Source organism: Vanellus vanellus, assembly GCF_965231255.1.
Source record: "Vanellus vanellus genome assembly, chromosome: 7".
NCBI classification, from domain to species: Eukaryota; Metazoa; Chordata; class Aves; order Charadriiformes; family Charadriidae; genus Vanellus; species Vanellus vanellus.
This window is the reverse complement of record NC_138912.1, coordinates 37,124,458-37,146,326: the sequence shown is the minus strand read 5'-3', so window position 1 is coordinate 37,146,326 and position 21,869 is coordinate 37,124,458. Positions and strand designations below refer to the sequence as shown.

The 21,869-nt window shown below is 48.6% G+C and overlaps 1 protein-coding gene across 1 annotated transcript in view; it reads right to left on the bottom strand.

Annotated features, from left to right (window-relative positions):
• The window catches only part of COL13A1 (collagen type XIII alpha 1 chain), a 95,358-nt gene that overhangs the window by 58,553 nt on the left and 14,936 nt on the right, over positions 1-21,869 (bottom strand). The window contains exons 4-5 of the mRNA XM_082486109.1: positions 5,278-5,285; positions 2,588-2,614 (exon numbers count right to left, since the gene is read on the bottom strand). Coding sequence (XP_082342235.1) covers positions 2,588-2,614; positions 5,278-5,285 — 35 coding nt within the window. The remainder of the gene's footprint in view (positions 1-2,587; positions 2,615-5,277; positions 5,286-21,869) is intronic.

Genomic DNA, 21,869 nt, shown 5'->3' with positions numbered 1-21,869 from the left:
AAAAACAGAGGCAATTGGAAACTGGCCAAAAGCGAGGTTATAAAAACAGCAAATGAGCTGTGCCACAGACGCAGCTTCGTGCTGCGGTGCAAGTGTCCGGGGATTTTGAGACGGGGAGAGAGTAAATTAGAGAGAGAAGAAAGTGTGTTTGCGTGCGCCCGAACCTGTCTTTAAGAACATGCATAAGCCACCGGTTCACTCTTGCATATGGCAAACCAGCACATCTCACAACAGAAATGACATATGGTGATTTAGGCAGCAAAAGAAGGGCAAGAGTTTTCAGCCTAACAAAGTATAATCCCAATTTCCAACACTTCATAAAATTCGGGTCCTGGGAACTGGCTTCTTGCAGTAGCCAACTGTCACATTTTTCTCTTTCTTTACCAAAGTCATCTGGGTGTTAGCTATTTATTTATAGAGTTATCACTTTAAAACAGGATTCTCTTAGACTTGGAAATACGGCCCTGTCCAGAAGCAAGAGAAAAATGTGGGAAAACAAGCTAAAACAGGAAAAAGCACGTCTGGAAGAAGACATATGAGCAGCTGTGTTCAGTGTCCTGTACCCCTTTGAGATATTTCCCAGTGAATTGTCAGGGTGTGAACGATCCTAACAGGGGTTTGGGGAATGACTTTGGGTCAGGCAACACTGAACAGAGCCTCGTAAACACATGAACACAAGACCGGTGGCAATTTTCTTCAGCCACTTACCTACAAGGCAGTTTTCTGCCTCTTACAGTTAAATTTAACTATGCAATTTAAAAAAAAAATAAAATAATCAACCCCCTTTGCATTCCTGGTCACCAAAACTGAAGGTTGTGCAGATTTGGAAGATAGTAGCCGATTGCTGAAAGGATCTTGATGATTATGGCTTCAGCGGTCATGTAGCTTTTCCTCTATATTTTGCAAAAATGATGTGATAATAGTATCTCAGTTCTGTTTCCAGCAATGTTAGGGATTTCTTTATGTAAAACAGAGTGTCCCTGCCCATGGCTGCCTGCGTTTGTAGACATGAACCTGGTTTTCTGGTTTCCACAGCTGGAGACACCAGCCCCATCAGTGCTACCTCTTTGTGCCTTCCCCCATGTTCAGTCCCAACGTGTATGAACATAGTCTGAAATCCCTGGAAGGAGAATGCACTTAACTCTATTTGTTTTCTCAGGTGTATGCAAAGGTTCCTTTGGCTGAGCATCCAAAACTCAGATGTTATTGCCTGGTATCAAACTGTTACCTGTTGAAAGTTTAGCCGCTTCCCTCTGCGTATCCAGGGGAGCTGTTCAGTACTGGGGGCATTCTTGTCCACCCAGTGCATGTTTTGACAAACTGAAAAGCAATATCTGCTTTGTAAAAGCATCCCTTGCAGATGGATGAAACGCTCAACAGCTGCTTGATTTTAAATTTTGTAGACGATCCATTATGGGAAACTTCTTTCTTCTAGGGTTTTAGGCAGGTTCTCGGTCCCACTAATATTTGCCTATCTCTGTGTGCCGACAGCGAGCAAAACTCCTGGTGTCAGCATCTTGTCCTGGGATTACTTTGTGGCTGCCCGAGAACATAATGCTGAGTCTTCCTGTGCTTTTAGTCCCTTAAATGCTGCTTTCCTCCAGAGCTGAGCTCAGGCTAAGCTCCCTCACGGTTTGAGGTAAAAGCTGGTTTTGTTTCTCCTGACTCTGCTGTAGTTGGTGCCCGAGCTGGAAGAGCCCGAGGTCGGGGCTGACCTGTGTCTGGTCTGCAGCGAGTACCTGGTGTTGGAGTGGTACATGACGGCACCGTGTCTGGTATGTAACCGTGCAGCGTTACAGCCCTCCAAGCAATAATAGCAAGGGGGGGAGCTCCCGGTAGGACAGCAAATAAATGCCAGATGTTTATAAGGAAAGGTTGTCTGTGACAGGGAGCCAAGAAAGAGCACTTGTGGGTGGATGATACCATGTAGGTTGGTTACGAAGTCATGCAAAGCTGCCTGCAGCTCCCACATCGGAGCTAGGGGAGCACGAAAGGCAAAAGGCAGCCTCTGTCCTGAGTCAGGGGGAGAGCCAGCAGCACAGTTTGCATTTCGTTCATTAGGAAACTGCCTGTTACGGCTGTCGCCATCTCCAGATGAGCAGCAGCCCGAGGAGCAGGGAGCCATCACCAGGAAAGCATGCAGCTGTAACCCTGAAACCCACGCTCCTTCCTCACTCATATCTATCTCAGATGCAGATACTGTTATTATGGACTTTTGCATTTGTCCCAGAGTGATTTAGCCCTTTTAAATCCTGCTGCAATCAGCAAGGCCCATCAGCAAGAATACTGCACGCTGCGCCTCTTCAACCAGACCCTCAAGGTGACAAAGCATCTTCAGAAGTAGTGTTTCCCACATGCAGGAGGGTTCATAGGTATTATATTACCCTTAAGTTTGCTCCTACAAAGCTCCTGTGGTCCCTACTCTCTTATGAGCCACGTCCTGTTTGTGATATGCTAGTCTTTCACATCAGGTTTGCTATGCGAGATCACTACCTTCTCTCAGCTTACGAACCCCGGAGGCCTACTAAAGAAAGTACTGCCGGACAGAGAGCACAAGGGAACAAAAAAGAAAGCAAGCGGTATTTACCTGGAGCCCTGGTCTTCCTGTAGGGCCCTGAAACAAAACACACAGAAATGGCGAGAGTTAGCCTCAAATTCTGAAGGAAGGACTTGATAAAGAGACAAAAGCATGTGTAAGGGTTTAGGAAAGAGAATGGTTAAAAAACTCTCCACAGCTTCTTAACCATCAGCTCTGATTGCTTCAGTTTCCTAATCTCCTGTTTGTTAAGTTTTCTCTCCTTTCGGCATGGTTCTACCCACAGCTCTCTGCACGGGCTCTGAAGGTATCTGCAAGTCCACAGAGAACGAGCTAATTACAGGGCTCTGACTTTCTTCCTTAGTTTCCATCTGCTAAATATTATTTTTTCATGTATGGAATTGCTGCAGTTGCCACAGAAATGTTGCATGTTCAGAAATGGGAGAGAAAATGTCCGTGAGAGGATCTTTTCCTTCGGATGTGGTCCAGACGGCGAAAGAGTCCGGGAACCTCAGGACTATTGCACGATTTCATCATTTCCTTCCTTCCTTTGCCCCTTTTAGTCCCAATCTCACCAAATTTCTTACATGATTGCGGGTTGCCCTTGCCTTCACCAAAGCCTCGACCGACTTCAAGAATAACGATGGGAGTGTCCGTTGGGCAACAGGAGAGCACAAAGGCCCCTTTTGCTGCTGGGGTGTTGCTCATCCATTTCCCCAGCTTTTCTCCTGGTCATGCTAGACTACAAGCATGTCTCAGTGTGTTTCTAATGAGTATTTCTTGCCCATCCCCACACTCAAGCCGACACCAGCACCAGGGGGTTAAGCCCCGCCACCTGACATGTTGCAAGCTGGGAAAAAAAACTAAGAGAGAAACGTGGGGTCGTCTGCACTTTGGGGTCGCTATCCAGAACATTGCGTATGACAACCAGTCAGGCAGGAGCCCAGGCCTGTTGCTCATAAACTTGAGTTTCCATGCGGTTTTAATCACAAGAAATATGGGGGGTGGGGGGAAATATTTCCTATGGCGACATAGAGGACTCTGCTTGATTCTTCAGCAGTAAACTTTTGCTCACAGTGACTGAGCCGGTTTCACTCGCCAGCCGATCTGAAACCCCAGAAGACCAGAATGAGACAAAGGTGCTGTTAGCCCAAGACAAATTCCATGTTGGCTAACGACATTCGGTCTGCCCGACTTCCTCTTGTTATTTCCATTGGCTGTAGCATTCCTTGCGGCCTGTCCTGAAAGTCTGCGTGCGGAGACAGGTTCAGGGGTCGCAATAAGCCAGGATATGGTAGCATATATTGTCAGCACTTCTCTGGTGGTCCCATGTGTTTCTGCCAGACTTCAATCTTTCATTACGATATTAAGTTTCTAACCCTTATTGCTGCAGAGAAAGCCTGGAGCGTGTGCCTTCCTCACCCTGCAAAGGCACAGACTGCTCTCCAGGAGACGTCTTTGTTGACCTATCAATTTCTCTCCAATTCTCATGGCGATAATAGAAATGCCAACACTGCTACCAATTTTGTGCCCCATCCCTTTAGCGCCGACACGTGCCTGCCTGGGGTGGAGTGGCAGGGACAGCTCTGGATGGACTCCACTTGCAGCCCCCTCCAGAGCAGTGCTTTCTTCCCAATAACACAAAGCTAACACTGAAATACATCCACTTCAGCGGCCAGTCCTGAAAACCCCTGGGAGAAGCTATCACTGAAGGTTTGCGTGGATCAGGGCTTTCAGCTGTAAAATGCTTTCAGACCTTTTGGCCTGGAAGGCGCAACTTTTTGGAAGATTGTTGTCATTAAATCGGGCTGCGCTCGTCTATCTGTGGGAGTTCGGTCTATAGCATTTCAACTTGATGAAAGGGGAAAATAGGTTGTGCAGCAACTACTTCTCAGAACGTCATCTGCAAACTGTTTAAGACGTTTTTGCGTGAACAGACAAAAGATGACTACCGTATGTTTTACTTCTCATGTTCCTTCACAGAAACCCAGTATAGTTACTCTATTGTACATGAATATAAACCATTTCCTCTGCAAGGACCATGCTAGAGACAATATAGTGTTTCTTTATAATCCTGAGAGATGTCGATACACAGCCTCATTCCTTGCATTGCTTCTTTGGTTCACTGTGGGTCTCTTAATAGCTGTAAGAAAACTTCTGCAATAACCTAGCTATTTTCCTGAAGCCTAAATCGTCTGCGCTGAGGTTTTGCATTAGCTAACATTTGAAAAGGAAGCTGTCAACACAATTTTTCCTCTGAAATTGATCGTTGTGCAGCTCTATACTCGAAGGGCCAACAGTTCAGTAAGCCTGGGTGAGTAGCAGGGAGCAAGTCCCTTCAGCTCAGCTCCCGCCATGTGTTTGCGATCTATCTTTCCTTTTTTCACAAACACGTCTTGTTCAGCGTGTGGCATCCAGTGCATATGAAGCGCATGCAGCCAATTCCCCTGGGCAATGTGGGGCCAACTGGTAACACGCAGATATCTGTGTCTCTTGCATTGTCAAGTCCCCGTTCCTGCACTCCCTCCATGTCACCCTCAGAAGCTGCGATGCAGCCAAGAGCAATCCCACCCCAATACAGTTCCAGAGCACCTGCAGTACTTGCTGTTTGGGAGATCCCAAGGTGCCAGGACTGCAAAGGCAGTTACCGCACCAGACACCACAGACAGGAGACTTCCCTAGTCCATGCCCCACAAACTCTGTGTGAAGAGCTTCTAAAACCATAGAGGTTTGGTACTTACAGGTGGACCTGAAAGACAGAAGGAAAAAAAAAACAACAATTAATTTTGTTAATGCAACAAATCCTAACAAGAAGGGCTAGATAAACACGTTGTACCATCTTTTGGGGTTGATCCTGACACTGCTCCCATTTGCTGATGTGCTTTCACCAACTCCTTGCTCATTACAGAATCCCAGAATGGTCAGGGTTGGAAGGGACCTCTGGAGATCATCTAGTCCAACCCCCCGCCAGAGCAGGGTCACCTACAGCAAGTTGCACAGGACAGTGTCCAGGCAGGTTTTGAATGTCCTAACAGTGGGAGACAACCTCTCTGGGCAGCCTGTTCCAGGTCTCTGCCACCCTCAAAGTAAAGAAGTTCCACCTCATGCTAAGATGGAACTTCCTATGTTCAAGTTTGTGCCCATTACCTCTTGTACTATCACTGGGCACCACTGAAAAAAAGCCTGTTGCCATCCCCATGGCACCCTCCCTTTAAGTATTTATAAGCATTAATATGATCCCCCCCTCAATCTTCTTTACTCTAGACTAAAAACACTGAAGTCCCTCAGCCTTTCCTCATAAGAGAGATGTTCTAATCCCCTAATCATCTTTGTAGCCTTTTGCTGGACCCTCTCCAGCAGATCCCTGTCTTTCTTGAACTGGGGAGCCCAGAACTGGACACAGTACTCCAGATGCGGCCTCACCAGGGCAGAGTAGCGGGGGAGGATGACCTCCCTAGACCTGCTGGCCACACTCTTCTTGATGCACCACAGGATGCCATTCACCTTCTTGGCCACAAGGGCACATTGCTGGCTCATGGTCATCCTGTTGTCCACCAGGACTCCCAGGTCCCTTTCCACAGAGCCGCTCTCCAGGAGGTCAGCCCTCAACCTGTACTGATGCATGGGGTTATTCCTCCCCAGATGCAGTACCCTACACTTGCCCTTGTTGAATTTCATAAGGTTTCTCTCTGCCCAACTCTCCAGCCTGTCCAGGTCACGCTGTAAGGAGGCACAGCCTTCTGGCGTGTCAGCCACTCCTCCCAGTTTTGTGTCATTAGTTAAGGTATCCCCACAATTAGTAGCACTGCTTACAATCACCATGAGTGCAAGGCAGCCTCTGAAAGCCCTGTGTTGGGAAGACCACATAAGTCAGGTTCTTGACACTGTTACACTGATTTTTGGTCCTTTGGCACACAGGGGTTCCCTCCCTAAGTGTGACACCACTGAGCATGGGGGACTCACTATTTGTGTGACTCCCCCCTGGCATCCTGTCCACCTCGTGGGGTTGAGAAAGTTGAATATGGGGAGCTAAGACCCTCTTTGCTGCTAAAATGCCTGTGCATTTTCCACCAGTTTTGGTGGTCTTGCAAAGGTGTTATAAGGTTAATGAGGAAACTACAGCCATTAAACACATCAGGTACCTTTTCTCTGCAGTACAAGCTAATTTTCCCCTTTTTTTTTCTGCCTCTCTTCCCATAGGAGTCAATCTGCCCTCTTGGAAGAAATTCCCTTGAATACTTTGGGTTTCTTTTATTTTGGAAAGCCTCTTGGAAGCTGCCAGTGTGCAGCACTGCATCTTCCTTGTACATAACCGTTGTACAGTATATATCAGGGCTTAAACAGCGCATTTCTTTCATCAGTTCCCAGAAAATTCCTCAAAATCCTGACAGATATTGTGTGTGTGGAAAGTAACCCCTGGACTCACTATTTTGTGGTTTCCTCTCTGTGGGAGAAGCAAGACACACCATACAACTGTCAGGGGTTTCTATATTTTCCATACTTTATAGAAACTCTGTTTTCTTTTTTTTTTTTTTCTTTACGTAAAGTGCCAAGAAGTAAGACTAAGCAGTATAACAGGCGAGCTGACAGATAACAGGCAGCAACCTCTTCTTTGCATGGGAGGTGGATGTCACGGTAAGCACCTGCAGAATATGTCGTCATCCTTAAAATGCCCCTGGCCAAAAGTCCATCAAAGAAACTGGAGACTTTGGATGAACAAACATTTTCCACATTGGAAATCTCTCACTTAGCGTGACTCCTTCATACCAGGGACTATGGCAAATGGTTTGGCTATCAAGCTTTGGTGACCTAAAATTGCACTGTCAAATGCCACTCTTAGACTTTTGCTCAGCTTTCATCATAGTTGATCAAAAGAGGTTACCTCTAAAGGGTACCTTTTGGTTAAAAAAAAAAGAATAATAATAAAGTTTAGCACCTTCATGGTGACCGACAGACAGAGCTAAAAAAAAAAAAAAAAAAAAAAAAAAAAATCAATGTTCACAGCCAGAAGGCTCAACAACTCAAAACGACTCCACCCAAATTTAGGACAGGAACTCAGGGGCACCCAGATTTGATTGGTCTGGCAATCGCCCATCACCGGTGTTGGTACTGAGGTCACTATCCTACTTGGTATGCCAAGTCTAAACAACTAAAGGGTTTCTGATGAGAGTGCTCATTTTGGAGGGCAAGGTCAGACTCAGATCCAGGAATCCTAATTTATGCCAGACTGGGAGGAAAAAAAAAAAAAAAAAAAAAAAGGATTTTCTGAGCCTGGCTTGGATGACAATAAAGTTCTGTGAGAGAATTGTTTTGGAGAGATTTTGTTTCAGAGTGAGCACCCGGTCACAAGGTCAATGCTTATAGCTTGCCAATACATGGACTTTATTTCCATTAGCAACACTAGAGACCCTTAATGATCCGCCTACCCGTCTGTGCAGGTTTGGGGCACTCGTTGATTGCATGAACCAAATCGTTTAGCTAACATCGAAAGAAAAATTTAAAGGCAAGCAAACCCTGAGCCATCCCTGCCCTTCCAGACCAAACGCGACCAGACAGCAGCACAGCCTGTAATGGTATTGCAATACCGCTGAGAGAAAACATAAGCTTTTGTTTGCTCCAGAAGCTATGTCCGCAGAGCGGAGTAAATCAGCAACGCCGGCAGCTCTGGGCCCATCAGGCCACAAACCCCACACAGATCAAAGGCAGGAGGCATATTGGAGGCCCATCTTTGTTATATGCCCTCTATAAAATTGATGGTTATGTGAAGGGTGGGCTGCAGAGTCTTGTGTAAACAGACATCAGTGAGCTGCAGGGACACAGTTTGGGCTGCAGTAAGTCAATCGGTAGAGACCATCCAGGGACTGGGCTTCAAATGCCAGGGCTGTCCGCGTGACCCAGGAGAAAGCAAAGCCCTCAAATATAGTCACTTCTAAAAGCAACATCATCTTGCGTGGGCTGGAGGAGGAGGAGGGAAGATGTCCCGAGGACAGTGGGAAGGGAGGAGGAGCTGCTGGATAAGCTGTTGCAAAGCACGGGGGATTTTACAAAATGAAATAATGCTTCAGCAAAGTGGATTTATCATGTTCTGTCATGGAGATTAACGAGAAGACCAAGCAGAGCTTCTAAAGAGGCTCAGTCTTTAATATAACAAGAAGTAATTTAATGCACATTAGAGGAAAGAGCGGGCGAAGGAAGGAGGGGGTCCTCGCGCCTCTGTTCTCAACCGCTCTAACCACCCGGCGGCTGGGCTGAGCCAGCCTCTGCAGGGCAGCACCGGCCGTGCTGCATGCAGCGCACCCCGCTTGCCCCTTGGCAGGGGTCTGGCAGAGCTGCCCTGGCCCAGGGATGCTGGCAACCCTGTAAGCCAAGGGAGCAAACCTGCAAGTCACCTAGGCTGCATGGGACCCTTCACGGAAGCAACGTAGACTGCAACACCACAGCATGTTGTCCCCCACGCTCCCTGGCTCCTGCAGTCCCAGCCAGATTGGGGCAGCTGTGTAGAAAGAGGCCTGATTGCCACTAGACGGGCCAGGTCTGTATGGTGGCGAACTCCAAAGAGCTCCACAAATAACTAAGAGCCAACAATCTTGACAGCCACAAGTACAAATTACACCTATGGGGGTTCCTCCTCTCCCATGTTTACAGCAGGCTCTTTTGGAGTGAGACAGAGGCAGTACTGCTTAGGAGATGGGCTACATCCCCTTTCCATAAACAGCCAGCAGAGAAGGGACAACAAATCAATAGAGCAGGGATCAAAGCTCCCGTGAACATTTCTAAGTCCATTTCATAGCAAAGCCCAGCCACCAGACAGACCCAGAGCTCCCAGTTCAGCGAATTCCTCAGCCTTGCGCAGAACAGGGAGCCCACATTTGTAATTAGCACCTCCAGATCCCATGTGTTTTGAACCTGATCTCTCCAGGACCAAAGCAATGCTGGTGCTGGCATGCAGGCTACAGCACAACTGTCCGCCCACAACGGGCGGCTCAGGAAGCATCTCTCCATGCCGGCATCTCACTGAAATGCACTGAAGGCCTGTAAGGGACTGCGATCGCTGTTTATCCAGCTGCGGCGCTTGTCGAGCAGCGGGGGACGAAGCAAACGTGTCGGGAGTGAACGAGTGGGAGGAAGCAGTGGCCTCCTGCAAAGAGGAGACCTCCAGAGCACCTTTGAAAATGAACATTAAGAAAACAAAGAATTCTTGTGGGGGTACCCGGGGTCCCTCCAAACATAGGGCCTCTGGAAATTAGCACCATCTGCACTGTCCCATCTCAGCTGCTCTGGCTTTTATGCAGATAGAAACTTTCCTTAAAGAAGCTCTGCCCTTCCTGTAGCACAACCAAGCAAATGAGCAGCCACGGTCTGCAGACAGGATGAGTCCACCTTATCACGCATATAGAGGGGGCACAGCCTGTGATGAACAGCAGGGACATGCCACAGAGCTCTCTGCTCACTTGTCCTTCCCCGTGACCAGTTCAACCCGTAACTAACCAAAACAGAACTGCAATGACCCTTTTTCCCTCACCCACACAAAGAGATAAAAAGCCACCCTCCACGCTGTAGCCTCTTTGGGCTCAGAAGAGGGGATGCTTAGTTTTGTAAGTGGAGTGTATTTATCCTAATCTGGAAAGTCCCACGTCCCAGAATATCAGACATTAAAAGCTGGACCAGTATTAGAGAGGGTCAGTGTGGTGTGAGACCTTCTGCTGATGGCAGAGATATCCTCCAGCTTCGGAAACAGCAATGCTCTCTGGACTGATAGGATCATTGAAATGATCCCATCCATTTAAGGGCATTTCCTGACGTCTGGAAAAGTGTCTATTCTTAAAAGGCTCTCAAATGCTGTTGCTTAATTTTTTTTCCCTCTAACTTCTTGGATTCAGGCAGTCCAGTGTCCGCAATGCGTATGTTTTCCAGCCTGCTCCAAACGCTCATATACAAGGGATTTTATTTTATTTTTTTCTCTATAGCATACATGAGATGAAGAGGACAGAGAGGAAACATAAAGATGTTATTGTTGCTTCCTTGGGTCATCCTCACTACGCACTCTGGCAGAAGGGGAGATGTAAACATGTAATCCATCCCTGTGAGGAAATCCAGCCATTTCACAGACCCAGAAGGCAGCCTTAGCGAGTTAGAGAGATACAGTTACTTCCTGACATTCAGGACTACGTTAATTGATAACAAGATAGCTGTGGCCAGGCAATTAGTTATGAAATGCTGATTAAAATGTCAGCAGCCCGAGCACGACCTTACCCGGGGTGGCAGGGAACCCCTCGTTCATGGCCTCGCGGGCGTTCAAGCACAGCATGACCCCGTTTCAGAGCAGGTAGATCCCAGTTGGACGCATGGAGCCCAGATGGTGGGTTTGGCCCTTTTTAAAGGCTGGCTATGCTGCAGTTTTCACACAACAGATCCAGGGTACTCATAGTCTTTTAGAGACATCTTCCCTACCTCCATCAGGGGACAAATGACACAAGGGGAGGTGGAGGGAGCATTAACTCAAAGAGCTGCAAACGAAAAGGCAAAAATGCCACGCGACTTGCCATAATTCAATATTATTAGTTGTAGGGGAAAGTAAAGAAAACTGAAATCTTCAAAATAATAAGAAAAATTTTTAAACAACAATAACCAAAGCACACCCTCCAGAAATTTTGCTTGAAGTGTTGTCAGCAATAGCATCTGGCTGTATGACTCCCTCCACAGAGCACAAGTGCCTTGCAAAGGCCAGGCTCCTCTGTCCCCAAAACATCCCCCTCTTGGCTACACCCTTGCAGAGCCGCAAGAGGTTCTTCAAAGGATCGTAGAAATGTTGGACAGCGAAGAAGCTATCAGGATTTCACTGCCAAAAAATGTGACCAACGCTAAGCTGAGGCACCAGGTTATGCCAGTCACTCAAGCTCGCCTCTGAAATCAAACCCATGACATCACTGAGACTCGGCAGTTAATATCAGCAGCTGTTGAGGATAAAAGTCACTGCTCAGGCACTCTGAGCATCCCAGCACACCATCACCCCCAGTCCCTGCCAAGGAGAAGGCCTCAAGCACAGCACTGAGGAGAGAAGTCCATTGGAAGCCATGCCCAAAGCAAACAACGAGGTGGAGCCTCACAGAAAAGTTAAAGTGATTAAGCAGAACTCAAAAACGAAAGAGAGGGTCCAATATCAGAGTTAAGCTACAGACTCTAACAGCATCTCCAAGTATCTGCTTGTTTCAAGAAACATCTATAAGGATGACAGGAGCCACTCAGTCTCCAGAAGAATATGACGAGCAAAATCTGGGCCGTTGGCATAACCACAGTGAGCCCGTTATGCAGATTAAAGTGCTCAAAGACTAGGGTTCAACAATAGACAAACAGAAATATTCTGACAAACATTTGGGAGAGCCCCTTGTGAAAACAAAGGGCAGGAAAAGGCCAAGAGCCCACACGGTGCTGGTTGCACCCAGGACGAACACAGCACCTCTGGCACTGCTGGGGGAGAGACAGTGGGATGGCTGACACAGGGCAGAACAATGCTCATTTTGGGCAGACATCCATGGGTCAGCAAGCTCTTTCCAAAAAGCAAACAATCGTATTTGTCCCTGCCATGCTGAAGCACTTAGCACTACAGAAAGCAGAGAAAACAGGGCTGGGAAGGGCCCCTGGGGTCAGCTCGCCCGGTGGGTTTTCGCGCTTTGGATCTGGAGACCCCCTCGGGGTTTTCCAGTAGCAGTGTGGACCCCTGGATGGTAAATTGAAACCGGCTGGTGGCAGGCTCACTCCTCTCCGCCACCTTCTGCCAAAGAGCCAGCATGCCCCCAGGCTCGTGCAAACCGCCAGCCAAAAACCACTGCTCTCGACTATCCCCTTTCTCTTCCCCTTCTGCCTCCCCTGAGCAAACCAAACAGAGATTAAAGGATTCTTGGAGAATGAGAAGGACACAAAATTGAGGACACATCTTCAAAGCAGCCAAGGGGAAAAAAAGCCTCTACCTAGCCCATTTGGGCAAATATTTCTCTAACCTGTTGCTGTCCTCTGCGGATGGAGACACTGCACTCTTTCCTAGTGATCCAGCCCAGGCGATACCCATGCCCTGACTCATAAGGCCAAATTTATTATCTTTCTTAGAGACTACCCAAAATTTCCAGTGTTGTTGTTTAAGTCAGTCGACGACCTCTGTGATGCACAGCAAACTCAAAGAACAGCATTTTTCCTCTCCTTTTTGCGGTTACCTTTTATGTGTTTGAAGTCTGCTGTCCTGTTCCCCACAGCCTCCTCTTGTCTTTAGACTAAACAAAACCTAATTCTTCTAGTCTCTCCTCAGAGGCCATGTTTTCTGGACCTCTGATTGTTCTCGTTTCCCCACCCCCCCACCCCCCAGCAGCCCATTTGCCTCTTGAAGTGCAGTTCTCAAATAGCAACCTGTTCTCTGGCTCACTGCGCGAGTCAAAAGCAGACGTGGTGAAGGCAGAAGACATGATGTCTATTTACCTTATCCACAGGGTCTTAATCACAGAGGGAAACTGAGTTCCTCCCTGTCACCACCTTTGCCTTGCCCTTATCTTCTGAAAGATCACTTGTCCTCCATGAGCCCTCAAATGCTCAGAGATTTCTTACAGCATTTCTCTAAGAAGCTGGTGTCCTAACTGTCTGGTGGGACCTGCTCCACCGAGGAGGAAGGTCTCATTCTCACTCACAATGAACTACTTCAGCATTTTCTTGGTGTCCTTGATAGCCTCACCTCACCCTAGTCTTTCAGATTTTCATCATGCATACACATTCATTTTAAACCCTTCCAGCTTTACTTTTCTTCTGTCTTGAATTTCGGCTTGCTGAGGAGTTTATGATTTTCATAACTCTTTCCTGTAACTCCTTTGCACTGGGATGGTTTTAACTCATGCCTTTAACAGATTTTTCCTGCCAGACTGCCCAGTCTCCTCAACTTCTTCCCCAGCTCTTACTCTCCAGGGGCACTACCCCCCTAATTCTCCAGCTCCTTCTGTGGTTTTGAAGTCCACCTCACATGCCCGGAAATTTCCACAAGCACCTTGCAACTCTTAGTCTGAAGACACACACACCAATGCAACAAGCTACCACTCCAATAAAACCCTACTCTTGGCAAAGTAGATGTTTGACAGTCTCTGCAGCTCCCACCCTACATCCTCTAACACATCCTATTCCATGCCAGGAATACGGAAGGTGGTGTCCGTAAGCTCTGGAGATCCAAACCGATTTGAAAACTGCAGCTGGTTAACTCAGGAGAAGTCTGATATTCCTCTGAGGAGGAGCTGACCACTTCTTCAGCACTTGGTCAGGCCCTGCACAAGTCCTGTTCCTCAGAGGGCTGCAGAATTAGGAAGGAACCACAGGGAAAAACCGGCCAAAGTAAATCATGGCTGGGTAAAGCAAAAAACAAAATCCACAGCACTTTTCTTTCCTGTTGAAAATTACAAACTCTCTCATAATGTGGTTGTCTGGGAAAAGTAGAAAGTTGGAACTTACTATAGCTAGTCATTATTTAAATATTTTTTCTGGTCATGCACTTAGAATGCAAATAATACATTTAACTCACTTGTCAAATTGCATGGATTCATTTTCTTCCTACATAGTTTTTGCAATTAGCAGCTGATTTTAATATCTAGTGCACTGCTATTTTTTTTTCCTAATTCTTGTTATTCTTCCCTCTTTTCCATCTGCTAACTCTTTTCTTCTTCCTTCCTCCTTCCAAAATACTTTGCAACTTTTGTAACAGCAAATTCTGTCACCTACCCGAGGAGGAACAAAAGACCATTGTGCTCAATTTATCTTTTAATAGACTCCTTCCTCAAATACCTCACAGACTGCCAGTACTGTCTTCCAGACCCTGTCTCACACCCCTTTGAGTTATGAAAATGTTTGGGAGGGTCTTTCCTTTAACCGAGACATTTTTCCACCCGAGATGATTGATAGCTCCCAGTTACCACTAATTACCCTATCAGCAGTTGGACATAAGCCTAGCCACAGCACTCTTCCTCCAGAGGCCGGCAATGCATCCCTGTCGCTCGTTATCCTCTTCTTCAAGGATGGAACAAACTGACTAATTAGAGACACCATAAATTCTTCCTTCAGGCTCTTTCCTGATGTGCTGCCTTGTTTCCAAACAGAGTATGTGGAGGAGAGCGGGGTTGATGCTAGTCCTTTCAAAAGGAAAAATGCGATGGGGTTTCTGAGCCCAAGCGGGTTTGCTCAGCATGTTTTATTGCACAGGAAGAGGAGAGTATTCATTCATTCATCCAAATCTAGCTGGTGCTTTCTTAGCACGTCTCAAACTCAGAGGTTTGCTTAGCTTGGCTACCCCCGTGCAGGGCTTTACTCAGTAGGAGCCAGGCTGGGGTAGCATGCACATATGGAGACAACCCATGTTGGCTAAGAGGGATAGAAGGATCCATGGCTTTCCTTTCCTAGAATGAACTGAGCATGCAGATCCCTTCCCTGTTGCCTTCGGTGCCCAAACCAGATGCTGTGCACAGCACACGCTACAGAGAGAGCCATTGAACTGGAAAGGCATAACCCCAACCAACTGCTGCCTCCCTGTTGAGCGTGGTCTGGAAAGCACCTGTATTCTCTCATCTTCTCACTGTGGCAAACTTGATTCAAAGAACAAGTTTGCTAAACTCTGTCAGGACCTCTGTCTTGTTTGAGATGAAAATATTTTTCTTATTTAGGTGTACCGGTCACCATTTTGTAAGGTAGTGAGAGATATCACGATAATCTCAAGAAGAAAAGAGCATGCAATGAAGATGGAAAAGAGATTTTCCCCTGCCCCCAGAGCAGAGAAAAAATAACTTGAAGAAAAACCAACCAAGTTTAGAAACTAGTTACTCTGTAGCTCTTCCTCCCAGGCAAAAGGAAAGGCCCTGATGGCACGAGGGGAAAAGGGCATTATAGAGAGAAACTTCTCCAAAGTACACGGGGTGGGCAGCAAACCTCACTGTTATGGGGGGGGGGAAGAGCAAAGAAGAGGAATGTGGGCCCAGGTCTGTAAGAGTTTGCTGCATGGGAAAGGCACGTGGAAAAATCCATGTGGAGGAGGCAATGGCTGAATGTATGCCAAACCACACGGGGCCAGGGACAGCGCATGCCCTGCACCATCCCTCAATCCAAGAGTCACATGTTTGTAGCTTCCCTTCCTAAAAGACTTGAGAGCCACTTCCTGTCACTGTCCCAAGAAACTCCAGGACCCTTACCCATTAAGATTCAATTTAATGCAGTAGCAGAGCATAGGGATCTATACAGGATGGCTTTGAAATTCAAGAGAGAAACATTGAACAACCACACCTGATAACCCCCATCTCCTCCTGTTTCCTCAGAAAAATAAACAACTAACAAACAACATTTGCTGTAAGCACACAGGTCATCCCTAAGCAAGAGATCACCACATACATTAATTGGGGGTAAACTAAGAAACACAAGGCTACGTCTTTCAAAAAACCACACTCCTTTCCCTCTCTCCTTTCATCTGTTTTTGAGCCCACGTTAAATCACATTGCACAGGAGATGCCAGCCTCAGAATACCACAGCTTCTCCCTGGGTTCCGGACAGGCCAGGGCCAGGTACATCGCTCCCTGGTGAGCAGAGTGCAGAGATGTGGCTCTCTCGCTGTGGCCAGGGCTGTTCCACAGACCCATAAGCTCTGTGGGGTACTTTTGGGGTTTCGACCCCTCTTTCGTCTGTGTTGCATTTGTATATAGTAGGGTTTAAGGGGGAGTTAATCTATAGGCAACAGCTGCCGTTTTGGGAGACGTAACTACTCCTTCTTTGCTGTCAAAATCCCTCTAATAAGCAGCTAATATTTAAAAACTAAATAAAAAAGGAAAAAAAAAATCCCAGCCCATTGTGTTCTTCAGCTCCGTTAGGGACAAGGCCAACACACAACTCCCAGCAGCTGCCGTCGCCTCCAGCAACATCTCCTCCCTTGGACAGCAGCGGCTGATCATCGAGGAGAAGTACAAACAAAGAGCAGCCAACTGGGATCAGCACCACATCCCGGTACCTGGTGCGGCCTCAGGAAGACCCCTTCCCAAAGGCAAAGCACAGCCCATGGCCCCGCAGTCCTCTACCTGCTGCTGGTTGAGCAGTGCGGCAAGGGGAGCCTGGTGTGGATGGGATCGCTGGGTGGTCCCCAGCCTAGCACACACACTGCCCCGAGCAATACCAAATCATAATAAACAAGTCCCTCACACAAAGCTCTGTCAGTTCAGATTCCAGTTCGGCTGATATAATCTTCATCTTTTCTTTGAAAGAAAGGAGAAAAAAAAAAAAAAAAAAAAAAAGAAGAAGAAAGAAAAAAACAGACATCCTAAGTGAGAGGAGTGAGGCAAGCAATGGATTGATACTGCCCGTGTGTGTCTCAGCCCCCCAGCGTGGGGAAAATGTGCTGTTAATCAGCCACCCCCCTGGGGAATACGCTGATTTAATTACCTCCTGCTTGCACAGTCCGGCTGCGATGCTGCTCGCCCAAGACATCGCACAAGGAAGAAACAGACGCTAAGCCTCGGCAGCCAGGTTGGGAGCGGGATGGGAGAGCAGGGCAGGAATCACCCCTGTCCTGGTTTGGGGACTGAGGGGTGAACTGGTCCAGGGAGGCTGTGCAAGCAGCCTGCCTGCCAAACCCATGTGTGCAAGAGGTAGATAGCATCGAAGGGCACATCACCACCCCACCAGAACCACAGGCACTGCAGAGGGGATGAATACACCGAGGAGTTGCCTTTCCTCTATCTGAAACACAACCTTATTTGGGGGGAAATACAGCAAAGACACATAATGGGCAACAAGGGGGTTTCCAGAGAGGAAAGGGGAGAAATAAGCAGATGAATGGAGGGGAGATGCCCAGTTAGCGGGCATCGTGCCACAGCCACCTCCCCTCACCAGCTGTGCGGCACAGATCCCGCACATGAGCATGTCTCTCCAACCCTCCAATTGTCATGCTGCTGGCATTTTGCAACGTTTGTCTGGGATGCGTTGGAGCATTGCTCCAATGCAGACAAATAATTTCCAGGGTTTATATTTCACAATGCTTACGAATGTCGAAGAGGCAGTGCTCAGAGAGGCAGAGACCTGGTCCCGCTGCTGGAAGTGGAGAGCTGCCTCAAGTGCATCCAACCTCAAAGCAACTCACTGGACAATCACTTTGAAAAGCTTCTGCACGAGACGTGGGTTTCTGCTTTCCCACCTGGGAGACAGCCGGGATGTTTAATAATTAATGGCTATATACTTGCCTGCGAAGGCTGGCGCAAAAAGTGTCGCTGCGTCTTTAACCACTGCCAGTGATGGGAAACTCATTCGAGTGTATGTTCGGAGGGGAAGAAGGTTAAGATGATTAACTGGTGCTAACAAGTTTAGGATGTGGAAGAAGTATTTTCTTGGACGTCCATCAAAGAGAGGATTGAATGTTCCCTGGCGGGAGGGGGTGGGGGGCGGGCGGTATGTGTTTAACAGATGAAGTTTCTGCCTCCCGAAGCCGCCCAGCCCCGCATGATGCAACCTCTCCTTTTTAAACCACTGCCATTCCCCTGTCCCATCAGCCATACCTGTGGCCCCAGCCTGGCACCGGGGCTGAAAGGCGATCCAGGGGGAGGAAAGCCGCCCCTCCGGTCTTCCTGTTCATCTGCACCCTGGGACACCCTTTGGGCACCAGCAGATCAGCCTGGCCCTCGGTCCCCACCAGCCAGGCAAAGGCAGAGGCGGATGCCCGGAAGAACCAAGAGGGAATCAGGTATCGCCACACCGAAATCCAATGCCCCAGAGAGGAGGGCTCCTCCTGGGCCTCTGCAGCCCCACTGCAAAACCCCGCTCCTCTGCCCCATCACAGGGACACCAAACAGAGCTATCCCTGCCACTGGCCAGGCCAGCAGACTGCTTTTTACCTCCCCATTGCCCTCAAGCGCGCGGCGGCAGCCAACATTAGCGCTGGAGTAAAGTCCCCTTGCAAACAGCTTTGGAGCGAGCCACTTGGCACCTGCAACATCTCCCTTGGCCCGTCCCGGGTATTTTCGGTGCTCTTCGCCGGCTGGCGGGCGCCCACGCTTTGCGCAAGGGGCTCAGACGCCACCGGGCACCATGCCCCGCCGTCGAGCCTGGCGGCCGGTGCGACTCGCCCTCATTCCTCCGGCCGCCGCAAAGCTGCCAGGATGGGCAGCACACGCGAGACCCACGTCGCGGGGCCCGGACGTGCGTCAGCAGCTGACGCAAAACAGCTCGGCCATGTGCACACAGCCCAGGCCTGGGAAAAATCCTCCACCCCAGTAGCGCGCTCGCACTGAATCAAAGCCGTCGCCGTACAGTAGCAGTGCAATGTGCTCTTCGGGTTTCCCCCAGCCAGCTGGGATGTTTTTGCCTTGCTTTGTCAAGGCGCTGATTTATGCCCATATGTACCATATACATTGTAAGCACAGGCACGCAATGGTGTAAACACTTCTACCAAACATCTGTACACAAACCCATCAAATATGCAGAAGCTCCCTGCTGCAGCCCTCAACATGCATCCCAGGCACCCCACAGGCAACCTGTTGGGCCCCCATCTGCGTGTGGGGTGCCATTCGCCACTGGACGTGTTATTTGGATGCAGCCTGGCAGGGACAGCAAAGGTCACAGTGGGACCGTTACCTGATATAAATCGGCACAGCCACGGTGCTTTCCTCCTGCATCAATACATGCCTCGGGCTGGAGCGGGTATCTGCTCCTGCGCAGAGCTGTGCATCCATTCCTCCCTCCAAAATCTCTGTCTTCCCCGCACATTTAATCCTCGACATCTTTCTCTGCACTATACCCTTGTCTGGGGAGGAGGTTAGTTTATCCCTCATTTTAGATGGAGGATGGCTGTACCAAACAGTCAAGGCTTACCCAGGGCTGGGATATAACATTTGGGATATAATACACAAGCACCATTAAAGTTAATGCTTGTGCCACGTGGACACAAATGTTCACCTCTTTGCACCTTTGGGGAGAGTTCAGCCTCCAAAGAAAAAGACCTGCAGCAATTTTGTGTGTTTGGGGGAATTTCCTTCTACCTTCTAGCCAGTTTAAAATAAAAAAGCCTAAAATAAAATGTTTAAAATAATAAAGCACATAAAAGGACAAAGAGAGGAGCCCTGGGACATTCAGGAGACAGGCTTGAACATGGCAAGAAGAAATTATACAAACAAGCAGATGGGTGTAAATAAACAGGCCGCGTTCTTGCAGAGCACTTGTGCCCATCATCATGCCTCAGCGCCTTCCCTTTTTAATGCATTCACTGTTCCTAACCATATTTTGGATAAAGAAGGAAAGGCAGAGGTTTTCGCCTTCCTAACTATCGGCATGGTAGCACCATAAGGATGTGCTAGCCCTCCAGCCATTTTACAGGCCCAGCAGCGCTTGCAGCTGTATTAATGGCTTACACAAGCCTTCCTAGCCTGTACTGCGGCAACAACAGCAGGTTCATTAAAATAAATTAAATACTGCTTAATAAAGTCAGTTTAAATCCCAAATGCAGACTAAGCCGGATGAGTCGATGCTTAGAGGCATAAGGAGCATCCTTGCTCCCTCTTTACCATCCCCTCAGCCACAGATGTGGGAACCTCCAGGTGACAAAAGCCAAGGTGGGGGTGACTCCTTGAGCCGCTCCGGGCAGTTGTGTAAGAGCACAGCTGCCTACGTGTTCAGAGAAAGAGAGTTAAGCGACCAAACAAACTGTTTGTTTTTTTCCTGAATTGTTCATCCCCATCTATTCATAACTGCTTGCAGAATCCGTGGAATTCATTGTGTGGTTTGCATCTTCAAAACAAATGAAACAACAGTATGTCTAAACCAAACAAACCCCAACCCAAAATACAGCCAGCAGGCCAGGGCGCATGAGCAACCTTCGAGGTTGAAGTGTGTGTATACTCTGGAGGGCCCAAAAAATGTGGATGGGGGAACATATTTAAATTTCAGGGAATAATAGAATTCCCAGGGAGATTTCTTATAAAGGGGGCGAAAAAGGGAGCAGAAGTATTTAAGCAATGATTATGCTGCAATTTTTCTTCCAGATGTGCCATGCCTTGGGGACGCCATGCCAGCAAATCGTATTTTCTGACACGGTAACGCGCTGCTCTGGCTGCGGTGGTGCCGGATGCCCGGCCACGGTAGCCCAGGCGCTGCTTCCTCCAGAGCTCTGCTCTTCGGCCAGCCCAGCCACAAGGGCTTTGCCAGCGCATTTAAGGGAAAAAGGCAATTCAGAAGCTCAAAGCTTTGGCAAGGAGTAGCTGCTTGAGACAAATGTCCTTTTTTCCAATTTTTTGTCAAAATACTGCATTTAGACACTTTTAAAGCAGAAAACACCTTTTGCATAGTCAGGATAGAAAATCATGCTGCCTTATCATCCTGAAAAAGCGTCAAGCACAAAACCATAGCATTTCAACCTGTTCAATGCATCTCCTGACAGGAGGGCCATGGGGACGGGTGTTTCATTGTGCACTCCCACCTCACGTTCCTTGTGGCTCTGAGCCAGGGCCACCGACACAGCTGGTGGCTGCCAACATTTAAATAGCTGGGGGGACCTTTCCACACCCTCACCCCACACCAGGGATCCCAAACACCTTTATCCACCTCTCAGGGCTCACCAGTGGATTCAAGCTTTTAATCTCACAGAAGCCCTCAGATCTGTCCAAGCAGCCCCAGCAAGCTGAAAAAGGATCATGTTAAAAATGACAACAGGAAAACATAAAAGCCATGAAAACAACCTGGCAATAGGTGGAGCATCCTGGCAAGGGGCTAGGGGGGAACAGGCAGGACTTGGACACTGACCCCTTTTTTTGGCTCACCTCCCCAGAGGCATTTGGGGAGGAGATAAGAATCCCAAGGGAGAAACGGATGCAATATCCTGCCCCGGTGCTGCTGCGGGGCCGGGGCTCAGCCTGCGCTGCCCACAGGTCTGCCCCTGCTGCAGCCATCCCCGCCACCCCCTCATCTGCCAAGCCCAGGTCCTGCCCTTCCCGACGTTTCCTTTCCTGAGGGGCCAGGCAGGGGTCGGGATATGGGAAATCCTGCCGCCTCTGGCCAGCTGGCCCTGCTGGCTCTGGGTGACACATCCTGGGTGGGAGCCAAAGCCCCGCACTGTTTCTTGCTGGTCTCCTCCAACAGCTGCCGCTGTGCTGAGGGGCCCGGCCGGCACAGGAGGGGTGTACCCAAGGGGGCGAGCAGGATGCCTGGACCGAGTGTGCACACCATGCGGCCCACAGCCCTGGGGTGCAATTGGGGCCACCGCTGCACCTTTGCTCTCGCGGGCCACCCTGCAAGAAGGGAAACAGCCGCAACGTTTTTGAGTTGCAGCATCTCCTTCTGGTATTTCTGGAAGGTC